The sequence below is a fragment of the Geotrypetes seraphini genome, chromosome 15 (genome assembly GCF_902459505.1).
Source record: "Geotrypetes seraphini chromosome 15, aGeoSer1.1, whole genome shotgun sequence".
In the NCBI taxonomy this organism is placed as follows: domain Eukaryota; kingdom Metazoa; phylum Chordata; class Amphibia; order Gymnophiona; family Dermophiidae; genus Geotrypetes; species Geotrypetes seraphini.
In genome coordinates this window covers 25,138,819-25,161,651 of record NC_047098.1, presented here as the reverse complement: position 1 = coordinate 25,161,651, position 22,833 = coordinate 25,138,819, and the positions used below count along the sequence as shown (strand labels likewise).

General features: G+C 40.7%; 2 protein-coding genes across 3 annotated transcripts in view; both read right to left on the bottom strand.

Annotated features, from left to right (window-relative positions):
• Positions 1-4,094, bottom strand: part of TMEM201 (transmembrane protein 201) — a 34,126-nt gene extending 30,032 nt beyond the window's left edge. The window contains exons 1-3 of one of the 2 annotated variants that reach the window (XM_033922450.1): positions 3,933-4,094; positions 2,304-2,421; positions 1,664-1,858 (exon numbers count right to left, since the gene is read on the bottom strand). In XM_033922450.1, the coding sequence (XP_033778341.1) occupies positions 1,664-1,858; positions 2,304-2,421; positions 3,933-4,018 (399 nt within the window). In that variant the 5' untranslated portion in view covers positions 4,019-4,094. The remainder of the gene's footprint in view (positions 1-1,663; positions 1,859-2,303; positions 2,422-3,932) is intronic. The other variant, XM_033922451.1, reaches the window with a different exon arrangement.
• Positions 4,095-14,421: 10,327 nt separating this feature from the next.
• The window catches only part of SLC25A33 (solute carrier family 25 member 33), a 62,855-nt gene continuing 54,443 nt past the window's right edge, over positions 14,422-22,833 (bottom strand). The window contains exon 7 of the mRNA XM_033922533.1: positions 14,422-17,150. Coding sequence (XP_033778424.1) covers positions 16,948-17,150 — 203 coding nt within the window. The 3' untranslated portion in view covers positions 14,422-16,947. The remainder of the gene's footprint in view (positions 17,151-22,833) is intronic.

The window sequence follows — 22,833 nt, the reverse complement described above, 5'->3', positions numbered from 1 at the left end:
AAATCTTATCTCTATGATAAATTTCTCTAACCCCTTTCCTCCAATTAACCAAACTCTACCACCTCTCCCCCCCCCCGATCTCTCCTTTCCTCCCCCTCAATCCAATACTCCCATCCTCCTTACTTACCCCATCTCTCTCGGCACCCTCCCGTAATTGATACTGGTTGCATTTTCTTGTCATTTACCACTCTGTATCCTCGCTACATATGTACAACTATCTTTGCATAGTAAACCGCTTCAACCGCATTATATAGTCTCTTGCATTGTATCTTGCTCCAAAGTCTCTCGCACTGTATTTTCACTGTATAAATATCTTTGCTGTATATATACAGTCTCTTGCATTGTAAATTTGCATTGTATTTTCGCTGTATAAACACCTTTGCTGAATATGTACAGTCCCCTCCATTGTAAACTGCATAGTACATTCCCTTACATTGTATCTTCGCTGTATATGTACAGTCTCTTGCATTGTAAGCCGCTCTGAACTGTTTGTGGTACTGCGGTATACAAAAATTAAGTTATTATAATTATTAATACAATAATTTCCTCTAAATGCTGTATTTGACTTTTTTTCTTTGCTTATGGAGACCTCTTGGTACAATTAAAAACAAACTGATCATCATGTTAAAATCCCATATAAACAATTCACATGTGTCTAAGGACTTTTCCTTGCAGTCAAGGCCGTATTTAGAACCTAGTTTTTCTGACATTTTAGAGATAATACCGACTAAATAAAACACACAAATTCCTGACAAAATGGAGTGAAATCTAACCAACTGATTTCTTTCAAATCTGAGCACTACAAGAGAGATGTCCCAACTAGCTCCATCCTGCATGGTTATAGTTATGGAAACAATTAAAAACAAAAACACACACAACAGTTCAAATGGAGAAAAACTGTGGACACACTGCCACCTTTATGTATGTAAGTATATTGGGAAACTTGCATTTCACCAAATGGAAGAGGTCATTAAAATTATAAGATCTTAAGACTTTTTTTTTAGCCCCCACACACATATAGAGGTTGATACGCGGCACTATTTAGCTGACCAGCTAAACAGCACAGAAGACTAACAATTATCTCCTGAACTGGATTGGCTGGTGACCAGCTATGTTGTGTACGATATAGTTATCACTGCCAATATTCTGCAGCTTGCTGACTAAGTTTGCAGGCCAGAGAGCCACTAAAAGAGTGGTCTATCTTTGGCCATTAGGATTTAGCTGGCTAGTCACTGAATACTGGCCTAGCCAGCTATGTCTCAGCCAGCTGAAAGAAAAAAAGGGACCAGAAATTCAATGCTGATCGCTGATATGACACCAACATTGAATTTCCAGGTTTGCTGGCACATCTCCTGTTGTCTGAATATTTAAGGGGAGGGGGGCGGGAAGGAGAGAGACTAGGTATAGTAAAGTAACTGGAGCTTGTTTTTCCTAGCTGGCTAGTCACTGAATATTGACCTAGCCAGCTGAAAAAAAAGGACTGAAAATTCAATGCTGACAAGCATTGAATTTTCAGGTTTGCTGGCACATCTCCTGTGGTCTGAATATTTAAGTGGGGGGGAGGGAGGGTCTAGGTATAGTAAAATAACTGAGGCTTGTTTTTCCTTCTTCAATTTTATTTACTTAACTTTGTCAGCCTTTAATGCAACACAGCTGTACTTACCTCTTCTCGGGGCAGAAAGGATGCCAACTGCTTCACTTTGGTGCTCTGATTGTTGTTACATTTCTTACAAAGCAGAATCTGACTGTTAACCCATTGCTGGGGTTTAGTGATATTACAGAAGCTTGTACCCCCCGATACCACATGATTCAGATGTTCCATGTATTGGGCTGGAATTGGCTTGTTATAGTCACCATTCTGCAACATGCATTAAACATACAGTTAGCACAGCTATTCTTGCCAGTCATATACCCATCCCCTCTAGCAATATTTGACCCACCACTCTTAAATCCCTTACACCTCCGTAGGCCCTAGTGGCATAGTAAGGGTGATGGGAGCCTGAGTCAGTGGCACCCCCTCTGCCATGGGAGCACCCCTTTGCCTTTCCCTTACCTTTTTGGTGCACTCTAATGTATTTCCTAGGCGCAGGTCCCAGAAGTGACGTCAAAGAGTACCAAAAAGGTACGAGGAAGGCAAGGGGCATGTGCAGCAAGGAGAGGAGCAGGTGAGTGTGGGTAGAGAGAAGGAGGGGTGCTGCTGTACCCTTAGGAAAGCTGCACCTGGGGTAGACTGCACCCCCTTACTATGCCACTGGTAATCCCTACCAGTAAGGGTGATAATTGCTCCACTAGCCACCTCTCACCTCTTGGAAGCCATTGTACTGCTCACAGTTGGGGCAGTCCCAGCAGTTGCGGTTGCCATAAGGCACTACTGTATCTTGGTTACAGAACCAGCAGTTCACCCGTAGATAGGTTGGTTTCCTATAAAGCAAAAAGTTAAAGAATACACCAATTTTCTAAACAAAGGATGAACGAGGCACAAAACTATTTTAATGCAAGGCTTTTGCATCACCAAAACAAATATAAATTCATATTCTTGCCAGATATGATTGTTTGAATACAGAAGCTTTTCTCCTGCATACTGCCTAAAGGTGTGGAATCCAGCTATCTGAGGATATGATCAAGGTAGTTAACATAACAGTTCAAAAGAGGTTTGTACAAGTTCCTAGAATAAAGTCCATAAACAACTATCCTAGTTGACTTGGACAGACATTGCTCATCCCTGGAGCTCCAAGAATAAAGCTATTTCTTGGTACCTGCCAAGTACTTGTGACCAAAGCTGATAACTATCAGAGAGACAGGATGATGGGTTACCTGCTTGACTCAGCATAGCATAGCATAAGCTCAAATTAGCTAATCATAATTGTTTGTTACTACTTTTTATAGGGTCTGACTCACCTTGATTGAAGATGCATTGTGAATTTAAATCCTAATGTTTTGTCAGTCTCTTTGTATTGTTTTAAGCAATATGTATTTTTGATTTTATAGGATTAGACAGTATAGAATTTTTTAAAAAGTATATCTAAATCTATCTCTATCTATAGTCCAGGCCATAAAATAAGTGATGCTAAAAATCCTCCACCTTGGAGAGCTCCAGGCACCACCCCAAAAGTACTTCTTTTTTTTTAATGCTTCCCAAAGGAACCAGACTTAAAAGTGGAATAGAACAGGGATTCATCCAAACAAAAACAAGTGTCTGAAAATTTACCAGAAAGAGTTTAATTAGACTATAAAGGCATCCCACAGCAAGCCACTTCCAACAGGTTTTAGTTTCCAATGGGACTGTTTGAAACTCCCTTTTGAAAGTAACATTTCCATTTTGTTAAAAAAAACAAACACAAACCAAACAATTTATACAGAAGAGCCACGCAGGGCTCTTACGTCTTAAGTCACAGCTGACACCGAGCACAAGGAGCAGCTGTAACGCTCCAAGAACAAAGCCAAGAAGAATGAGAGAAGAACCAATGGAGAGGAAGAGCGAGACACGGAACGACCAATCAGCGCGCTAGATCAGCAGATACTGATACAGCCAGGGTCTGCCGCGCTACTCCCCCGACAATGAACAGACTAGAGCCGCTGCATCTGACAGGCGGCCACAGCTGACCCGATTCGAGCAAGGAGCAATAATTAAACAGTTTATTCACTTAAGACCCAACAGCAACGAGCCACAAAGAAAAGGGAGTCATCGTCGCTCCTGCCCGATAGCGCTCCGGGGCACGTGCGCTCTACAGCCACCCTGGAAACACAGGCTTTTAGCCTTAAGGTTTCTCTGCGCGCCGGGAGCCAGCGGCCTGGAAACAGGAAATCGCCCGCTGAAGCGCAGCCTTCCAATCACCGCGTCCCGGGCTCGGGAAAGGAGTCAGCCTGAAGGAAACGAGAGGAAGGCCAATCCTCCACGTGGGGAGCGCTCGCCTTCCGCCACCGGGACTCACCTCCACGCCAATCTATACAGCAGGAGACAGCCAGCGGTAGCGGTCAGGCCGGCAGCTGTGGGCAGAAGCACTCTCACGCCCTCCATGCTGCAGCCCGCCGTCTTCAGTCGGCGCTGCTCTCGCGCTAGCCAATCTCCGTCGCGCTTTGTAACTTCCACGCGCCAGCCGCACAGCCAATCACGGGCCGAGGTGCGCGCGCGCAGAGACGGGGGGTGGAGGAAGAGGGCGGCTGGGACTGGCGCGTGAAAGGTCGATGTCGTGAGGGGAGTTGGGTCGAGCTGAGTCAGAGTGTGGGGGCGTGTGACACTGCGGGAGCACGGAATGACCCTCACACCCCCTTCTTCGTGTCCTCTGCTCACGCGCTCGCCGGCGTCTGCATCCTATCTTATATAGAGGATTTCCTTCCTAACGTACCCACTAGTGCGTCCACCCAGCCCGAGAAGCACCGAATCCTCCTCAGTTCATACGGGCGATATATCGTATCCGTGACTGGTGATCCTGATGTCTGAGCAAACATCCCCCCCCCCAAGAATCTCTCTCCAATCTCCCTTGCCTAAGAATACAGAATCCGGAGGGGTAAAACGAGGATCGCGCGGTAAAGCCAACCGTGGCTGCATAACATAAACGCCTTTTAAACCTGCCCTCACAAAGATGGCCGCCTTGGCATTACCCCACTTTGAAATCATTGGGGGGGAGGGGTGTACAACGGAAATTAGCCCCTCCATTTGCTGAATATTGGGTGTGTTTGAAGCACGCACAGCACCGGCTTCTATGCAATCTCAAAATCCCGCATCCAGTACCTTTCATTGATCTGAGCTGTGCAAGCAAGCCCGTTCTTCGAGCCTTCCTAACATACATCTTTGGCCATGGGATCCGCAGGCTCCCCAATCTTTCCAGAGGCTAATGAGTGATAAATAGCATTACTAGTACCGGTAGATGCTAGTAGTGTATTGAGCAAGCTCATATCCATGGGGGTTACATTCCAAAAATGAGTTTATAAGGATTTTATTACATTGAGTTTGTAGCTCCGATTACATGACGCCTAGAATATTTTCTCTCTCAAATTCATGTAGTGGCTGACGTTCTGGAAGTGGTGGTGCAGAGATCTGCAATTCCCGGAACAAGACTGAAGCTATCAGAAGATGACCAAATAGTAGTGGATAATAGCGGTAGCCAAGGTCATCCTCAGTGGCGTACCTAGCTTAAGTGATCCCCCCCCCATCTATATGAAAAATATGATTTTTAGTAACCATCCACATATCGCACAAGAGTGTACCTAGGAAAAGGCAGCATTTTAAACACTGCAGTGAGCACTAGAATACCAACACATACATTGTAAAACTAAACAAGCCAGATCCTGCACAGATAATTGATCCTGTACAGTCGATGCTATCAGAAAGCCATGTCCCTTTCATACACAGACAGATACACCATCTCCCAATATGGAATAATCACAAACTAAAAATAGAAATATGTAGACAAAAGTTAAACTGAACTGCCAAGAAACTAGATTCTGCATAATATGCAACACCACAAAAACAGTAATACAGGGACAGTAGATGTAAATTTGAAAAAACTGATACATAACAATCACCACTTTACAAATTAACAAATAATGAGAAATAAGAAAATACCATTTTATTGGACTAATCTCCGTAAATTCGGTCCCCACCCCCACAAACCACCTGATTCCATCCACACAAGCCTTGAAACAATATTCTGTGAAATTCTCAATTTATAAATCAGCGTCTTCTCCCCACTCTCTCTTCCCCATTTCCCTTCAGGGTCCTTAGCCCACTCTCTCTCCACTTTCCTTCAGCGCACGCACATAAAAACAAGCAAGTAATTTTATATCATTTACATTCTATTCATTCATAGAAATTAAAGTCTAAATAATGCCAGTCACATAACAAAACATGATTTTACAAAAATAATTTCCTGTACAGTCAAGCCTGCAAGGATTACTAGATGTCTTTCAGCAGCTCCCCTCCCTCCCCTTTACCTTCGTGGCCAAGTCAAAATGATCTACCAACAATAAAATTTTAAAAATACAAACCACACTGTACACAGAGAAAATGTTAATTATCATTTATATTCCACAGGTTTTCAAAGAGGTCAAGGCAGATGACTTTATGCAATATCACCTCAGTAACAACTATACAAAAATAGACAAATATAACCCCCTCCCTTTTTACTAAATTGCGATAGCGTTTTTTAGCGTAGGGAGCTGCGGAATGCCCCACGCTGCTCTCGACGCTCATAGGTTCCCTGTGCTAAAAACCGCTATTGCGGTTTAATAAAAGGGGGCCATAGTGCAAAATATAGACAGCATATATAAATTCTCAAAACAGACACATTTTGATCACTAAATTGAAAATAAAATCATTTTTCCTACCTTTGTTTGGTAATTTCATCAGTCTATGGTTGCACTTTATTCTTCTGACTGTGCATCCAATATTTCTTCCCTTTCAGCCTCCTGTATGCTTCCTCTCCTCCAGACCTCATTCCCTCCCCCAACTCTTTCTTTGTTTCATCCTGTCCCCTTCTTTCTTTCTCTGTTTGTCCGTGCCCCATTTCTTTCTTTCACCCTGCCCCCTTTCTTTCTGTCTGTCTTTCTCTCTCCATGCCCCATTTCTTTCTTTCTTTCATCCTACCCCCTTCTTTCTCTCTCCCCATGCCCCCTTTCTTTCTCTGTTTGTCTTTCTCTCTCTCCGTGCCCCATTTTTCTTTCTTTCACCCTGCCCCTTTTCTTTCTCTGTCTGTCTCCATGCCCCATTTCTTTCTTTCTCCTGCCCCCTTCTTTCTCTCTCCCCATGCCCCCTTTCTTTCTGTTTGTCTTTCTCTCTCTCTCCGTGCCCCATTTCTTTCTTTCTTTCACTCTGCCCCCTTTCTTTCTCTCTCCGTGCCCCATTTCTTTTTTTCTTTCACCCTGCCCCTTTCTTTTTTTCTCTCTCCCCATGCCCCATTTTTTTTTTCTTTGTTTCACCCTGCCCCCTTTCTTTCTTTCTGGCCCCCTGTCCCTCCCCTTTCTTTCTTTCTTTCTGGCTCCCTGTCTCCCCCCCTTTCTTTCTTTTTTCCTGCCCTCCCCCATGCCACCGCCGCCAAGGAAAGGCTGCCACTGGGAACATTGGGAACAGGCCAATGCCAAGTTCGCCCTGCTTCTCTTCCCCACTGGGCCGCCCAACTTTTGCCGCCCAATGTCAATTCTAATATTGGAAAGGACGTTCCAGGCCAGCAACACAGTGATTGGCTGGCACAGAACGTCCTCTCCGCCAGAATTGACGTAGGGCGGCAAGAGTTGGTCGGCTCATGGGGAAGAGAAGCAGGGATGGAGAACTCGGCGCCGGCCTATTCCCAATGGCAGCAGTGGAAGTCTTTCCCTGGCGGCAGCCTATTCCCCGGTGGGTGGCCAGCTGTGCACCCCCCTTGGTATGCCACTGGTTATCCTTGCATTCTTTTCAGTACAGTAACATTCCTTAAGAGGCATAAAAAAAAAACCCAGCTCTGAAAGCAGGGGCTTTGTCTGGACTCGGAGTCACTAAGCTAATTTCATTGTCATCCTGGCGGTAATATGCATGATGTGTGTTGTTAGCTAGAGAGATGCTTCCCATAAGGTAACTGGTTCAAATCATTCATAAAAGTAGATTACCACAGGTGCCTTTTAATTGCCATTTTTCTATCATTTTATTATTGTGGGCCTCACAAGACTAGGACATAAGCAGACCCTGCTACCATGCTGCAATCTACAAGAATATCTTTTTTTTCCCCCTCCATTTTAGCAATTAGATTAATTCCTTTTTGCAATCAAGGCAGACATCCATTAGGCACAATGTTTTAGAAACAAAAATGTTTTAATTTTTTGAATCAGAAAGAATAATTATGAAGTAGAAGTTATTTATTTTGATGCCATTCCTTTCAGTTTGAAAATATACACAATAAATAGAATACAAATACATACAATATATATTGTATAAAGTACAAGTTTAAAAAATTCAGACTCTTGGGGAAATGTTAAAAACAGGAAAATTAACAAAACAAAACAAATTTTTACAGTAGAATACTTATGTTTTCTACAACTCTTCTAATATGGTCTAATTAAATGGACATGATACTGTATTTAAGATTTTTGGATGTTTCCGTTAAATACACCAGGTCTGATATTCAGAACCATTTAAGTGGGCCAGAGAGGTCAAGCAGCCATTTTGAAAAGGTGCCACAAGGGGGCTGCACTCCTACCACAAAGACCCCTGCTGGGCCACTAGGTATATGAGTAGGCTCAGGGGGACCTACTTACAAATTGGGAGGGGGTAATCAGGTGGGGGAGAGAGAGGAGACATTCGCGAGGGGAGGATTTTTGTTTTAAAAAGCAAAGAAAAATACTTAGATGGGCCCTGGCCCAGCGCAGGATTCAGCCATGGCATGCATAAGCTGTAGGTGGCCAGGCCGCCCAGAATTATTCCCCAATATTCAGTGTCCTTACCTGGACATGACCTGGCACTGAATACTGGAGCATAATTTAGCTAGTGACACTAAGCATTTTAAAAAACACCACCTGCCGCCTGCTGAATATCAGGGGCTGGAGACACATTTTGATAAATGAAGCAGTCTATATTTGTTAGCCCTGTATCTCTTTTAAAAGAATAAGGAAGTTAGTGTAAGCATTTGAGCACCATCCATCAGCCCTGCTTGTCTAATTCTGTACTGAAATATTCAGATTCCTACAACTAGTTAAAAGTTACATACGGTTCAGCAATTGAAACCATTTTTAGATTAAACAAATGTGGTGAAGGTAATGCATGCCCTTATTTCCAGTAAATTGGATTATTGTTACTTCATTATTCCAGGGCATAACTCGAACTGGTATAAAGCATCTACAGTTAATTCAGAATACTGCCGCACTACTCAAGAATATAAGAAGAGCCATGATGGATCAGACCAATGGGCCATCAAGCCCAGTATCCTGTTTCCACAGTGGCTAATCCAGGTCATAAGTACTTGGCAAAAACTCAAACAACAGCAACAGTCCATGATACCGATCCCAGGGTAAGCAGTTGCTTCCCCCATGTCTATCTCGATAGCAGACTTTGGACTTTTCCTCCAGGAACTTGTCCAAACCATTTTAAAACCAGCTAGGTTAACCAGTTACCACATCCTCTGGCAATACATTTCAGAGCTTAACTATTCTGAGTGAAAAAATATTTCCTCCTATTGGTTTTAAAAGTATTTCACTGTAACTTCATCGTGTCCCCCTAGCCTTTGCAATTTTTGATGGCGTAACAAATCAATTCACTTGTTCCTGTTCTGCACCACTCAGGATTGTGTAGACTTCAATCATATGTCCCCTCAGTTGTCTCTTTTCCAAGCTGAAGAGCTCTAACCGCTTTAGCCTTTCCTCATATGAGAGGCGTTCCATCCCTTTTAACATCTTGGTTGCTCTTCTTTGAACCTTTTCTAATTCATTTCTGGAAAAAATGAAGACTGACCACATTTTATCTATACAATCTGAATTGTATTGGTTATCCACTTCTGTAAGAATTACTTTTAATATTTTATGCCTTGTGTTCAAGGCTTTAAGAGTGGGCTTTCCAAAATATCCCCCGTCGCCCTCCTCTCCCCCCTACTTCTCTCCTTGCTGTTTGCAACTCCATGATATAATTGATATGTAACCACTTGTACCTACTCTCTCCTTGCTGTTTGCAACTCTATGATCAATTTGATATGTAACCACTTGTAATCTCTGTCTAACTAATGTGAACCGCCTAGAACTCTTCGGGGTATGGCGGTATACAAAAATAAAGTTATTATTATTATTAAAGTATGTGTCCCAACATCTTTTATGATCCTCTCCGCAATTTTTTTTACAACTTCTTTCATTAGAGCTGGTCAAATTGATGTCAAATTGAAAATGGGTATTTGTTATGCTGGACCTTCTATATGAAACACTCTTCTCAAAGAAATAACTGAAATAAACTAATTGAGGCCCTCTTTTACTAAGCCGTGGTAGAGGTTTCTACCATAGGAATTCTAGGAGCATTGGAGCATTTAGCACTCCAGGCTGCGGTATAAAATCTGTGCCGTGGCTTCGTAATTGGGGGGCAGGGGGGTACGTTTTCATAAGGCTGTAAAACCTGGTTATTCATGGAATCCTTTAATACATTGTGATCTTTTGGACTGAGTCGTATGACCATCAGTGAGATCTTTTTGATTTAGGCAATTTTTTTTTTTTTTGCAATATTATCTTTTTTTAATATTGTCATTTAGAGTGTATGGTTTAATTTTTATTGTAAACTGTTTTTATTCTACATTGCTTTATTATTTTTTTGTAAACTGCTTTAATACATTTTTGTGCTAAGTGGTATATCAAAATCAATTAATCCCTAAGTGTTCTCCAAGATATGGGACATAGATCTGAAAAAGCTTTGGCATTTGTAACAGTGCCTGAACTGGGTCTGATGTGGGTGTTCTGCTTTTGCCTTTCTAGTAATTATTTGTATACATTCATTTTCTGGATCTCAGCCATTGTGAGTATTCTGACCCTCACTGTCATAAAGGACAGGAGGAATAGCCTATTGTTTTAGCATTAGGTTGAGAACCTGCAGAGCCAGAGTTCAAATTTCACTGTGGCTCTGTTTGATCCTGGGTACGTCACTTAGGGCTTCTTTAACAAAGCCAGCATTAACCATCTGTTACCTCAGGTATAAAAAGCTTAGGACCTCCTTAATGAAGCTGCGCTAGCGAGTATCATGCAGGAAAAGTCCCAACGCTCTTTAAATCCCTTTGGGTTTTGGGTAGTTACCACAGCGACCTCATGTACCTGAAAGTAACATACTTTGAGAACCAGTACTGAAAAGGTATAAACTAAACTATATAAACCTCCCCCTCCCTTCAAAATCTCTGATAGCAAAACAAGGAATTCCATTGTAAGGCCTTCCTTACCTTATTTCCTAATACAGTAAAATCTTGTATTGCAAGTAACTTGGTTTGCAAGTGTTTTGCAAGACAAGCAAAACATTTGATTAAATTTTAACTTAATATACAAGCGATGTCTTGCAATACAAGTACTTACAGTATACACACATCACAACTGAGCCGATGGTTCTCTCTCTGACGCTGCAAGAGTGTAGTGACTGTTCTAAACAAGCAAAGTCTTGCGATATGAGCACATACAGTATACACGTGTCACATCATCACAACTGAGCCGATGGTTCTTCTCTCTCTGATGCTGCGGGAGTGTGGTGACTGTTCTAAACGAGCGAGGTCTTGCAATACAAGTACGTATAGTATTTTGTATTAAAGGTTTTGGGTTGTGGAACGAATCGTCTGAGTTTCCATTATTTCCTATGGGGAAATTTGCTTTGATATACGAGTGCTTTGGATTACAAACATGCTTCTGGAACAAATTATGCTCGCAAACCAAGGTTTTACTGTAATTCCTAGCATTGTTTGCTTTTGTGGCCACCAGCAGAAAATTTCAGCATAACATGTAGATCTTTTTCTTGGGTGGTGACTCCTAATGTGGAACCTATAATAAATTAACTACTGTATTTGAATTATTTATCCCCAAAGTACATCACTTTGCTTTTTTCCACATTAAAATTTCATCTCTGATTTGGATGCTGAGTCTTCCTGCAATTTTTCACAGTCCACATGCGTTTTGACAACTTTGAAAATAGCTTTGTGTTATCTGCAAATTTAATCACATCGCTCATCATTCCCATTTCCAGCTCATTTATAAATATGTTGGAAAGGCAGATAGCATGAAGCAGAAGCAGCCCACAAGGAGTATTGCTGCCGAGAAGGAGATTCTCCAGCAACCCTGTTGTATTGTATTACATGCAGAACCTTGTTTCTTGGGGTTTCCAGTTCAGTTTTGATCTGCACATTTATGTTTCTAATATGTGGCCATGTGCTCTGTATTTGCTTGTACCAAATAGTGACGCGGCTCTAATACTGCAGCCAGAGAACCTTTCCCCAGCCTCTGGTGCATATGCATCACCTGACCCGCAAAGTAAGCTACATTCTGTAGTACCTGAAGAATGGAGGGTAGCCAACATAATACCGATTTTTAAATAGGGTTCCAGGGTGATCTGGGAAATTACAGATTGGTAGGCCTGACTTCAGCTCCGGGTAAGATAGTGGAGACTATTATAAAGAATAAAGTTACAGAACATGTAAACAAATATGGTTTATGTTACATTACATTAGTGATTTTTATTCCGCCATTACCTAGCGGTTCAAAGCGGATTACAGAAGAGGATTTCTGGACATGTCCAGAGGTGTTACAGAGTAGAGCAGGTTGCTTCAGAGGGAGAAGGGGGTAAAACACGGACCTCGCGGATCTAAACCCGTTCGACCTTAAAAATCTGAGGTCCGTGTCGGTCCTGTCCCTGCCGCTTGTAGTTTCTGTCGCTGACAGACCTTGATGAGATTTTAGCACTGACGGATCCGTCTCAGCATAGGGAGTGAAAAGTGTTAGGATCCGTCAGCGCTAAAAATCTCTTCGAGGTCTGTCAGAGACTAGTGCTGGAGTTCGGAGATTTCTTTTCCATAACGCACGTCCAAAACCTATGTCCCCGCTCTCTTGGCTTCTGCTCTGCCGCTCCAGCACTAGTCTCTAGCTCTGACAGACCTCGAAGAGATTTTTAGCGCTGACGGATCCTAACACTTTTCTCTCCCTATGCTGAGACGGACCCGTCAGCGCTCAAATCTCAATCAAGGTCTGTCAGCGACAGAAACTACAAGCGGCAGGGACACGGACCTCAGATTTTTAAGGCCGTACGCGTTTAGATCCGCGAGGTCCGTCAGGTCCGCGTTTTACCCCTTCCCCTTCAGAGGATTGAAATGTTTCATACGGTGTTAGTTTAATGGGTCAGAGTCAGCAAGAGTTCAGCCAAAGGAAGTCTTGCCTCACCAACTTGCTTCATTTCTTTGAAGGTGTGAACGAACATGTGGATAAAAGTGAGCCATTTGACATAGTATATCTAAATTGACATAGTATATCAAGATTTTCAGAAAACTTTTGATAAGTTTCCATGCCTCACTTCTCTGTTGGACTTATGGTGTTTACAGACTGGCTCAAAAGACAGCTTACCAAGCAGATGGCCTGCTTGCCTACACCTTGCAACAGTCCTAAGTAGCTTTTCCAAAAGAAGCCACCATAGTCTTGCAATACCTGACAGAACCAAATCCTTCTACAGCAGGTCCCTGTGGGTGGAGGAAAGAGGCTGGCTGTACCAAGGGGATGATAAAGACTCCTAACAAATGAAAAAGCAGCTTGGCAAGGTTCGCTAAAAGGCAGACGAGCACATATTGATGTAACCTCTCAGGTCATTTACATCAGTGCTACACAGCTACATTCAGATACAATATTTAACAATTTTCACACTTTAAAACAGGATAATGACAAATGAATTTCAATTAACAAGGCTAACATTTGACTTGACCACGGTAGTGCTTTTCAGATATACCACATCTTAATCTTCTAAATTTCAGTATGAATGGTGTTTCACTTTCATTTAAAACTACTACTAAAATTCTGGGAGTAACATTAGATAATACCTTATCTTTTCATCTCATATTTCTAAAGTTGTTTCATCATCATTTTTGCTCTATGACAAATTTGTTCTGTTTGTTCATTTCTTCAAAGTTCCCTTCCTATATTGATTCATTCTCTACTTTTATCTAAACTTGATTACTGTAACTCAATTTTGATTGGCCTGCCAAATTATCAGTTACATTGTTTATAGTTGGTACAAAACACTCCGGTTAGGTTATTATATGGATATTAAAAATTTGACCATGTGACTCCACTTCTTAAAGCAGAACATATTCTTCATATAGTCTACCAAATCCCCTACAAATATAATATCACTTTTTTAGTTATGTCCTCTGGATTCCCTTCTTTCTTACACAGTTTTTTTGGTTCCTTATACTGCATAGAGATCTCTTCGTTCATCAATCCAACATTTTTTGTGTGTTCCTTCTTTTAGGCAGTTATTTCTTGATGTACACAGAAATTGTTCATTCTAGGTTATGGCATCTACTCTTTGGAACTCTCTTCCCATTTATCTCTGTGAAGAAAAATTGTTCCCTACAGTCAAAGCTCAATTAAAGGCATTCTACTTCTCTCAAGCATTTTGCTCATAGTTTGTTTTTTTTCATACACTCAATTCTTTTACTTTTTATTTTTTAAGTAGGTTATATTATGGTTTCCCCTTTCCCTCACAAATTTTATTGTAATCTAACCTTATTGGTTTTTTCTTTAATGGAGTTTGTTTTTGTATTGTTTTACCTCCCCAATTTATATTCATTGTAAACTGCTTAGATTTTAACTTTGGTTTTTTATTTGCGGTATATTAAATATATTGAACTTGAACTTTAGCCAGTATTTCCCAAGCTAAGATTCCTGTTCCCAGCAGGAAGGTTCAGCAGCCTTAGCTTGAGCGTAATTTAAGGAATATATTTATCAATATCAAGTAGATGCAGTCAGCATAGTAGAAACTTGTTTATTAGTCCTTTCCTTCACAAAACATTTGAACATCACTAGTGCTTAAAAGAGAAACAAAAAATCCCAAAGTGGCACTGTGTCTAGATGAAAGAGAATGAAACATCCACAATATGACAAGCTTTGATTACTCAATACCTGCCTGATGATTTTGAAGACAAGCTATATAAGTATTGGCAGTTAAGAGGCTATATGTTTTCCTTTTCTAGCATTTCAATCTGAATGTCTACATATAGCATTGCTCCCTTTTATGCATTGGAAACAGGAATAAATAAATTGCATAGAAATCCATTTTTCATATGTATGCATTGCTCAACAAATTAGATTTTCCAGGAAGAAAACATTTTTTATGCTTTCAGCGTGAATGTACGCCTCATTCTTGACATTTTGAATGTAAAATGCTTACAATATTTAAGGACTTCTATAATACTTTTCATGAGACAATAACTGTCAAGAGACAAATGCTTTACATTGCCAAATCTACCTTGTGTTGAACACTGTACACTGGACTCTTCTGCTGACTAGATAGGAGCAGTCATTTACTCAGATTATCAAAAATATGTATAAGACCCAGGCACAGGTGGTTCTAGTGCAGAGTACTCAAACACAAAAAAAGATGAATATTGACAGTAGAGGTTCTGTCAAATAACCTGTCAGAAGGGGACATGCATTACCATATTGGTGGAGGCAAGTAGGTAGGTCCTCCCTCCCCTCACACACACATACATACACACACACACAAGAAATGCCCCAGTACCAGTAAATGAGGGGTTAGTTGACCACCTTTTTAGTCAAGTGCAAAATAATTAATTTTAGCAGATAAGCTCTAATAGTCTCTTACTTTGTTCCATGAAGAAGAGACATGCTTGGTACCTCTTAGGCCCCCTAATCAACACGAAAGGAATGAGACGGAAAGGACAATAAGAGCAAATACTGGCAATGCTATTATTAGTGGCTAAAGGGGCAGCAGCTGCATTGTCTGCTGAGTGTTTGTTTCACTCTTCCAATATTTCTACATATCGATGGTAACTCTAAAGATAAGGATCTCTATAGTGTAACAGCTTAGATAAAGCTAGAGAGGAAGATTTGGTACTTACCTCAGTAATTTTCTTTCTAGTAAATAAGCACATCATTCTTGAACACTTGGGTAGTCAATCCCTTCTCACAAGATCCCCAGAACTGAAGAAAATACAATTTTAAAGATTCCCCCCTCTGCCCGATTTGGGTTGTCAGGCTGTCAGTCTATTAACTCACTGTGCCATGCTGTGTGCTGGGAGCTGCACACAACTTACAGGGAGAACCTCTGCCTCAACAAGCCTGGAATCCGGACTGCTTCTCAAGCTCAATGAACCAGCTGGAGGCCTCAACCCCTAGTGGATCAATTGTACGCTAAACGGGGATAAGAATGCAGTCAACCCCAATCCTTGAAAAACTGCCAGTCTGTACTCAAGCCCACTGCGGATGAACCTGGGGTGAACCTTGTTCCCAAAGGATCGGTTTCTGAGCTCCCGAACTGTTAGTGCAGGTTATCCAAGTGGGTACACTGTAAAGAAGTTTGTCCCTTGGAAGCAGACTCTCGACCTCAGAGTCTGCATTCTCCAGCAGCCAAAGCTGTCCCACAAGATTTGTATATAATAGAGGTGACAGACATGCAAATCTGCCTCCTGCATATTCATTAGGGATATCTTGAAAACCCGACTGGCTGTGGGTCCCCTAGGACAGGTTTAAGAACCACTGTTCTAGATGCATTTAGAGAGAATTCATATGGTAATTAAGTATCCTGTTCCCAGGAATAGTGAGAGAACGAGTGAGGTCCCTATGAGGAGAAAGATCAAAGTATATAGATATCTCCAGGGATATGCTGTTGGCAGAATTGGTTTGTGCCTGTAACTTTCATTTTGTATGAGGGCGATGTCTGTTTGCTTGCAGAAGTCTACATTATACAGCTTTGGGATCACAGATATAAAACTGGGGCAAATGCCTGCAGAATCAATCGACAACTTGTAAACATATCAATTTCTCTTCTTAATCCACCACTAAGAAGAAAAAAATAAAACCAAAATAGTATCACCAACTGACAGGAAGTTAAATTAGAGGAGGGGAAACAATCTCAGACAATACAGAAGCAGTTCAAGGTGGGCCCCATCCTTCCCTGAGCAGACTACAACATAGGGGCTGCTTGGATAGAATTTACACCATAAGCCCCTCAGAAAACCCCCCCATAACTGTTAGACATCACCAATTCGAAGGTATGGGTGGAATTAAGACTGAACACACATACAACCCAACAGATACAAACATTAAACAGCATGATTTAATTTACTAGCAGCTTAATAAACAGGTGTCAGTAACTTTGAAAATAAAACCCCAAAACATTACTAACGTTGAAGATAGACCTTTGAGAAAGATGCCAACCAGAAGGCATTGTCCAGCAGGTCAAAAGCCCCCTCCTAGCCAGGAGCTGCCAGAGTCTCTAGTCTCTCAGTAGTTGGGCAATATGTACTGCCTCTGTCATTTTGCATGGTCATCCAACAAATATACTATGAGCTCATAGGTAGATAACACAATAGCAGTGTTTGGTATCTGTCTGAAAAGCTGGGCTAAGAGTCCTCTATAGAAGGCAGTGTATCCTTCCTCACAGGCTACCAGCCGTGCTGTCTGACAGAATTTCTTGTACTTGGTACCTTCCTCACGCAGTCTTGTTCGGATCACTTCTGCAAGAAAAAAAGAACAGTTTCAGTTTCTATGACTAGTACAGGGTACTGGGCAGAAGTCCAAAGATTTTAAAGGCTTACAACACTGTAGCATGCAAACCACACAAGGACACCTTCCACATAGTGAACCTTCAGCAAAATGAGAGCTTATATTGAAACTCTGAGTTTATTCTAATGATTAGTTGTAAACCAGACCTGGATTACTTTTTAAAAAATATATATATATCTACACTGAATATAAGAATAGCCATACTGGGTCAGACCAACGGTCCATCTAACTTTTCAATATTCACCGGCCTATTAGCAATTTTGATCCAGAGCTTCAATGTTAAATTTTTATCTATGATGATGATATTTTGCTGGTTTATCCATGTTCTCCTTTCTAACCAGATTTACTTCTGTCTATATGCTATTTTATCATGGCTTTCCGATAATTGGTTTGTCCTAAATCCAAACCAGACAGTGGCTTGCTGGGTTACGGAGCTTTTACTTGCACCTTCCATTACTCTGATCCTATTTAAATGACCAATATAGCCAGTTTCCTCATTCCGTTATTTAGGAGCCATTTTTGATTCTCAGTTATTTCAAGAGGAAATCACTGCTACCATTCGTTCAAGTTTCTACTCTTTATGCCAGTTGTTATCAGTAAGATCCTTTCTTGACTTTAAATCCCTCCACACCCTTATCCATGCTCTTGTTATATCAAAAACTGATTACTGCAACAAATATGAATCTTAGTTCTGTTTTACTATAAACAAGTGTATTTGCTTATGCGTAAAGTTTCAAATGATATAAATAAATAAATAGATTACTGCAATTCTATAGTATTTATGCTGGCATAACTTCGGCCCAATTTAAATATTTACAAACACTGCAAAATACAGCGCTCCGCATTCCTGCACTCAGGTCAACCATAGTATCTTTGCTGTTTAGTTATTCGATATATTCCTTCTTGCCTTTTGAGATCTATTGATGCAAATCGACTAGTTCTTCCAGCTCCACGGCAAGCTCATTTTGAGTCTACAAGAAAATCTGCATTTTTCTTTCTAGTATTTAAATCTTGGAATGACCTTTCCTTTTCAATCCAACTGGAGTCTAGCTTTCCTAAGTTTAGGTCTCTATTGAAGACATTTTTTTACGAGCAAGCTTTCAACCTTAATTCATCTTAAATAATATTCAGGGCCATTCTTCCTTTTTTTACTTTCCATTTTGACTTCTGATTCTAATTTTCAGCCTTGGGAGATCAGAAGTTTCATAAGTTCTACGCCTATTATAATTATAATTTGTCGGGGAGTCGCCCGTTGGACCCTGCGGTGTGGAGTGACGCTGAACCGGAAGTCCCAGGGCTGGATACTATGCTGAGCCCCGACCAGAGGAATCCACCTCCCCCACCGCTGAGTGCGAGCTCCCCACGCGAATGGAGTGGGCCAGAAGCAGCAGAACTCCCTGACCGAGAGGCTGTAACACCAGGGAGCCAGCAAGGAGAAGTCTCTATGGCTTTTTTAAGCCCAGAGATAGTTCCAGTGGATAGACCAGAGGGAGGAGAAAACCCGGACCAGCAGACAGAAGGCAGTCAAGGTGAGCCTTTCTTAACTTTACATGAGACTTCCTTTAAACATGAAAAACCAGCTGAAGTGACTCTTGACTCAATTTGGGATTTGGTTTCCAAACTGGGAGACTCACTAACTAAACAAATTAAAGAAGGAGAAAAGAACATAAAAATTCAAAAACAAACAATAGAGGAAAATAAACAGGAAATTTCCAACATTAAAGAAAAAGTAGGAGAAATTGAAAATGAAGTAACAATGATTAAACAAGTTCAATCTACAATAATAAAAGATAATCAAATTATTAGAAGAAAATTGGAAACTATGGAAAATAATTGTCGGACTAATAACCTGCGATTACTGAACTTTCCAAAAATCTCATCTATAAACCCGAGGGAGATGATAAAAAGGTACTTTATTGAGATACTTAATATTCCTGAGGAATCATTGCCTCCTCTCACTCGAGTATATTATTTGCCTATTAAAGTAAGGGATCAGCAATCGGAGGATAAGAAACAGGAAACACAAGACCTTCAACAAGATTTGACAGCAATTCTGGAAACATCAGATAAAGATTTAGCTAAACCAGCAACTCTTTTACTATCTGTGGTGTTGTTGCCAGATAAGGATTGGATATTAAAAATGTTTTTTAAGAACAAGAATAAAGAATTTCTGGGTTTGAAAATTCAAATGTTTCCAGATGTCAGTAGAGAAACTCAGAATCGTAGGCGTCAATTTCTTCTGATGAAAGCAGGAGTTACACAGCTGGGTGGTATTTTCTTTTTACGTTTTCCATGTAAATGTATAATAAGGTATCGAGATAATAAATATGTGTTTTTTGAACCGGCTCAACTTACAGCTTTCTTGACGCTGAAACGTTTGGAAAAAGAAGGAACAACATAATAGTAACAACAAATGGACTTGATTAATAGAATAAGCTCCTTAATCCAGTCATTAGATACCTTTTTCTTGTATAGAATTTATTAATTGATTTCCTTAACGTTCACTCATAATATTTCTTGGATCATTTCATTAAGGACTTGAGATTGTAAGATTAGAGATTTTCAGCATTATGGAAATTATTTCTTATTATTTGTGTATGATCTGACAATCTTTCTGTACAAAATGTTTGATTTTGTTAAAAATCTTAAAATGATAAATAAAGAATTAAAAAAAAAAATAATTATAATTTAATATGACCTCTCTTAGTGTGACTGTGTGCTTTGCTGGGTTTTTTTTATTGGAGTTCTTTTCTTGGATATTTCCTTCTTTTTTTATTTATGTAAACCGCTTTGACCCATGCATTAGATTAGGGGCAGAATATCAAGGAGCAATTTCTACAGTGGCCAATCCAGGTCACACGTACCTTCCAGAAACCCAAATAACAGCAACACTCCATGCTAACACAGGGCAAGCAGTGGTAGGTGGTAGAGTGCCCATCTATTACTGCTGAGAATGTATACATGCAATACCATTATAAGATAAATGGCCATTTTCATATTGACTTACAGAATACTTTACAGCATGCCCTTTTCAAAATCCTAATCTTCTATGCTGTGGTTGCTGTATTTATTATACATTGATATTGCCATCTAAAGCTGTTATGTTGTACAATTTGGGGCAAGGGTAGCATTGCAGTTACCTTGTGTTAGAGCCATGCACTAAAGCTCAGTGCACAGTTGCCTAACATAAAGCGGAACAAAAAAACCTTTGCTCTCAAATGCAGTACACAAAAAGCATGCAAAATATTGCTGCATTAAAAAGCCTGCATTGTCAGAAAAAAATGCACAAATCACTGTAGTAAAATGCAGCCTTTTGCTCTGTTGCTGACTGTGAATTCATGCACTGACAAGAAGGCAGATATTAAAAGAAGCTGAAATCCTTAGACACCCCCCAGCAAAATTTCTCTAAAGGCCCAATGTCTTCTGGTTTCCATTCCCCTCCCTCCTAGATACTGGGTGGTTTGAGGGTCCCTTTCTTCCTCCACTAAAATTACCCTGTGAGCCCAAGTGGAATCCATCCCAATATCTCTCCTGCCACCCCATAAGTGCACCTTTTCAGTCAAAAGGCTAAAGCAATATCCAATCACTCGTGCCTCCGAGCCACCATCCTGAAAAACAGCAGCATCCGACTTGTGTGGTGCACAGAGGCAGAGCTATGCGGGCAGCAGAGGGAGAAGTTGCTCTTCCAAACAGATTTTTCAAAGAAAATGGCACCCCATAATATTTTCTCCTGCTGCCACCATGCCACACTCTTTTAAGAACATAAGAATAGCCTTACTGGGTCATACAAATGGTCCATCAAGCCCAGTAGCACGTTCTCATGGTGGCCAATCCAGATCACTGATACCTGGCCAAAACCCAAGGAGTAGCAACATTTCATGCTACCGATACAGGACAAGCAGTGGCTTCCCCCATGTCTTTCTCAATAACAGACTATGGACTTTTCCTCCAGGAACTTGTCCAAATCTTTCTTAAAACCAGCTACGCTATCCGCTCTTACCACATCCTCTGGCAACGCTTTCCAGAGCTTATATTCTGAGTGGAAAAAAATTTCCTCCTATTGGTTTTAAAAGTATTTTCCTGTAACTTCATTGAGTGTCCTCTAGTCTATGTAACTTTTGACGGAGTGAAAAATCGATCCACTTGTACCTTCTACTCTACTCAGGATTTTGTAGACTTCAATCATATCTCCCCTCAGCCGTCTCTTTTCCAAGCTGAAGAGCCCTAACCAATTTAGTCTTTCCTCATACGAGAGGAGTTCCATCCCCTTTATCATCTTGGTTGCTCTTCTTTGAGCTTCTGAACTTGCAGGCCACCTGTGTTTGTGTAAGAATCCTTAACAACCTACTTTGTTCCAGTTTCCCAATAGTTCACATTTCAAGTTTATTAAAGGATTTGATATACTGCTCAGGCCTGAATCTGTCAGAGTGGTTGGTATATTGGTGCTCTAGTGCAGTGTTTCTCAACTTCTTCAAGCCAAGTACCCACTAAGTCTAACAAATATCAACCGAGTACTCCCACCCAAGCTCCACCCCAGACCCCACCCCAATAATAATAGTACTAATAGTAATGCAATTTTTTCCATTAATTTATCATATACACACAATATAATCTTATTAACAATACATAATGGTAACCACAAAATTAAACTACACAAAGCATGCTCTACACAGAGAAAATGTTTATTATCATTTATATTCTGTTTTTTTACAAAGAGGTCAAGGCAGATGACTTTAAAATATGCTATGTCACTTCAGTAACTGCTACAGAAAAATAAACAAATTCTCAAAACTGACACATTTCGATCATTAAATTGAAAATAAAATCATTTTCCCTAACTTTCTTGTCTGGTGATTTTATTTTTCTAATCATCCTTTCCCAGTCTCTGGTTGCACTTTCTTCTTACTGTGCTCTTATCTGTGTTTCCAAGGCCTTCTTATCCATTGACTGTTTTTCTCTCCTTCATTTCTGCCCTGCATCCATTTTTGGTATTAACATTCAACATTTTTCTGTTTTCTTCTCAAAATCTACTTTTCCATATCTTCCCTTCCTATTTTTCTCCTCTTCCATGTTCTGGCATCTCTCTCCCCTTCCCTCCCCTTTTCCATGGTCTGACATCTTTCTCCTTCCATCCCTCCTTCCCCCAGTCTGGCATCTCTCTCCCCTCCTTCCATTCCCTGGTCTGGCTTCTCTCTCTCCTTCCCTCCCCTTCCACTGGTCTAAAATCTCTCTTCCCCCCAACCCCTCGCAGGTCTCTGCACCTCTCATCCCTCCCTGTTTATGTTGTTGAAGTTTCTATGGGGACAGTGAGGGTGACAATGTAAGAATGCAACTGTTTCTGAGAATGGTCAATGTTTATTTTGAAAACTTGCATAAATAAAATAAAAAAGAACATATGTTTACTAGAGATACCAGGATAAAATGAGAGATATTATAGATTCTGCAATATTGCAACCGGAAGAGAAAATGGGCCCTAGAATCATCTGAAGAAACAAAGCAGCCAAAAACAGGAGGCCATCCCCACAAATGTAAAGTAAAATCAGAAAGAATAAGGATAGACCTGTAGCATCTAACCTTTGTTCAAAAGAGAACTAGAGAGTCTTTATTGGCATGTATCAATTAGACCCGACATGG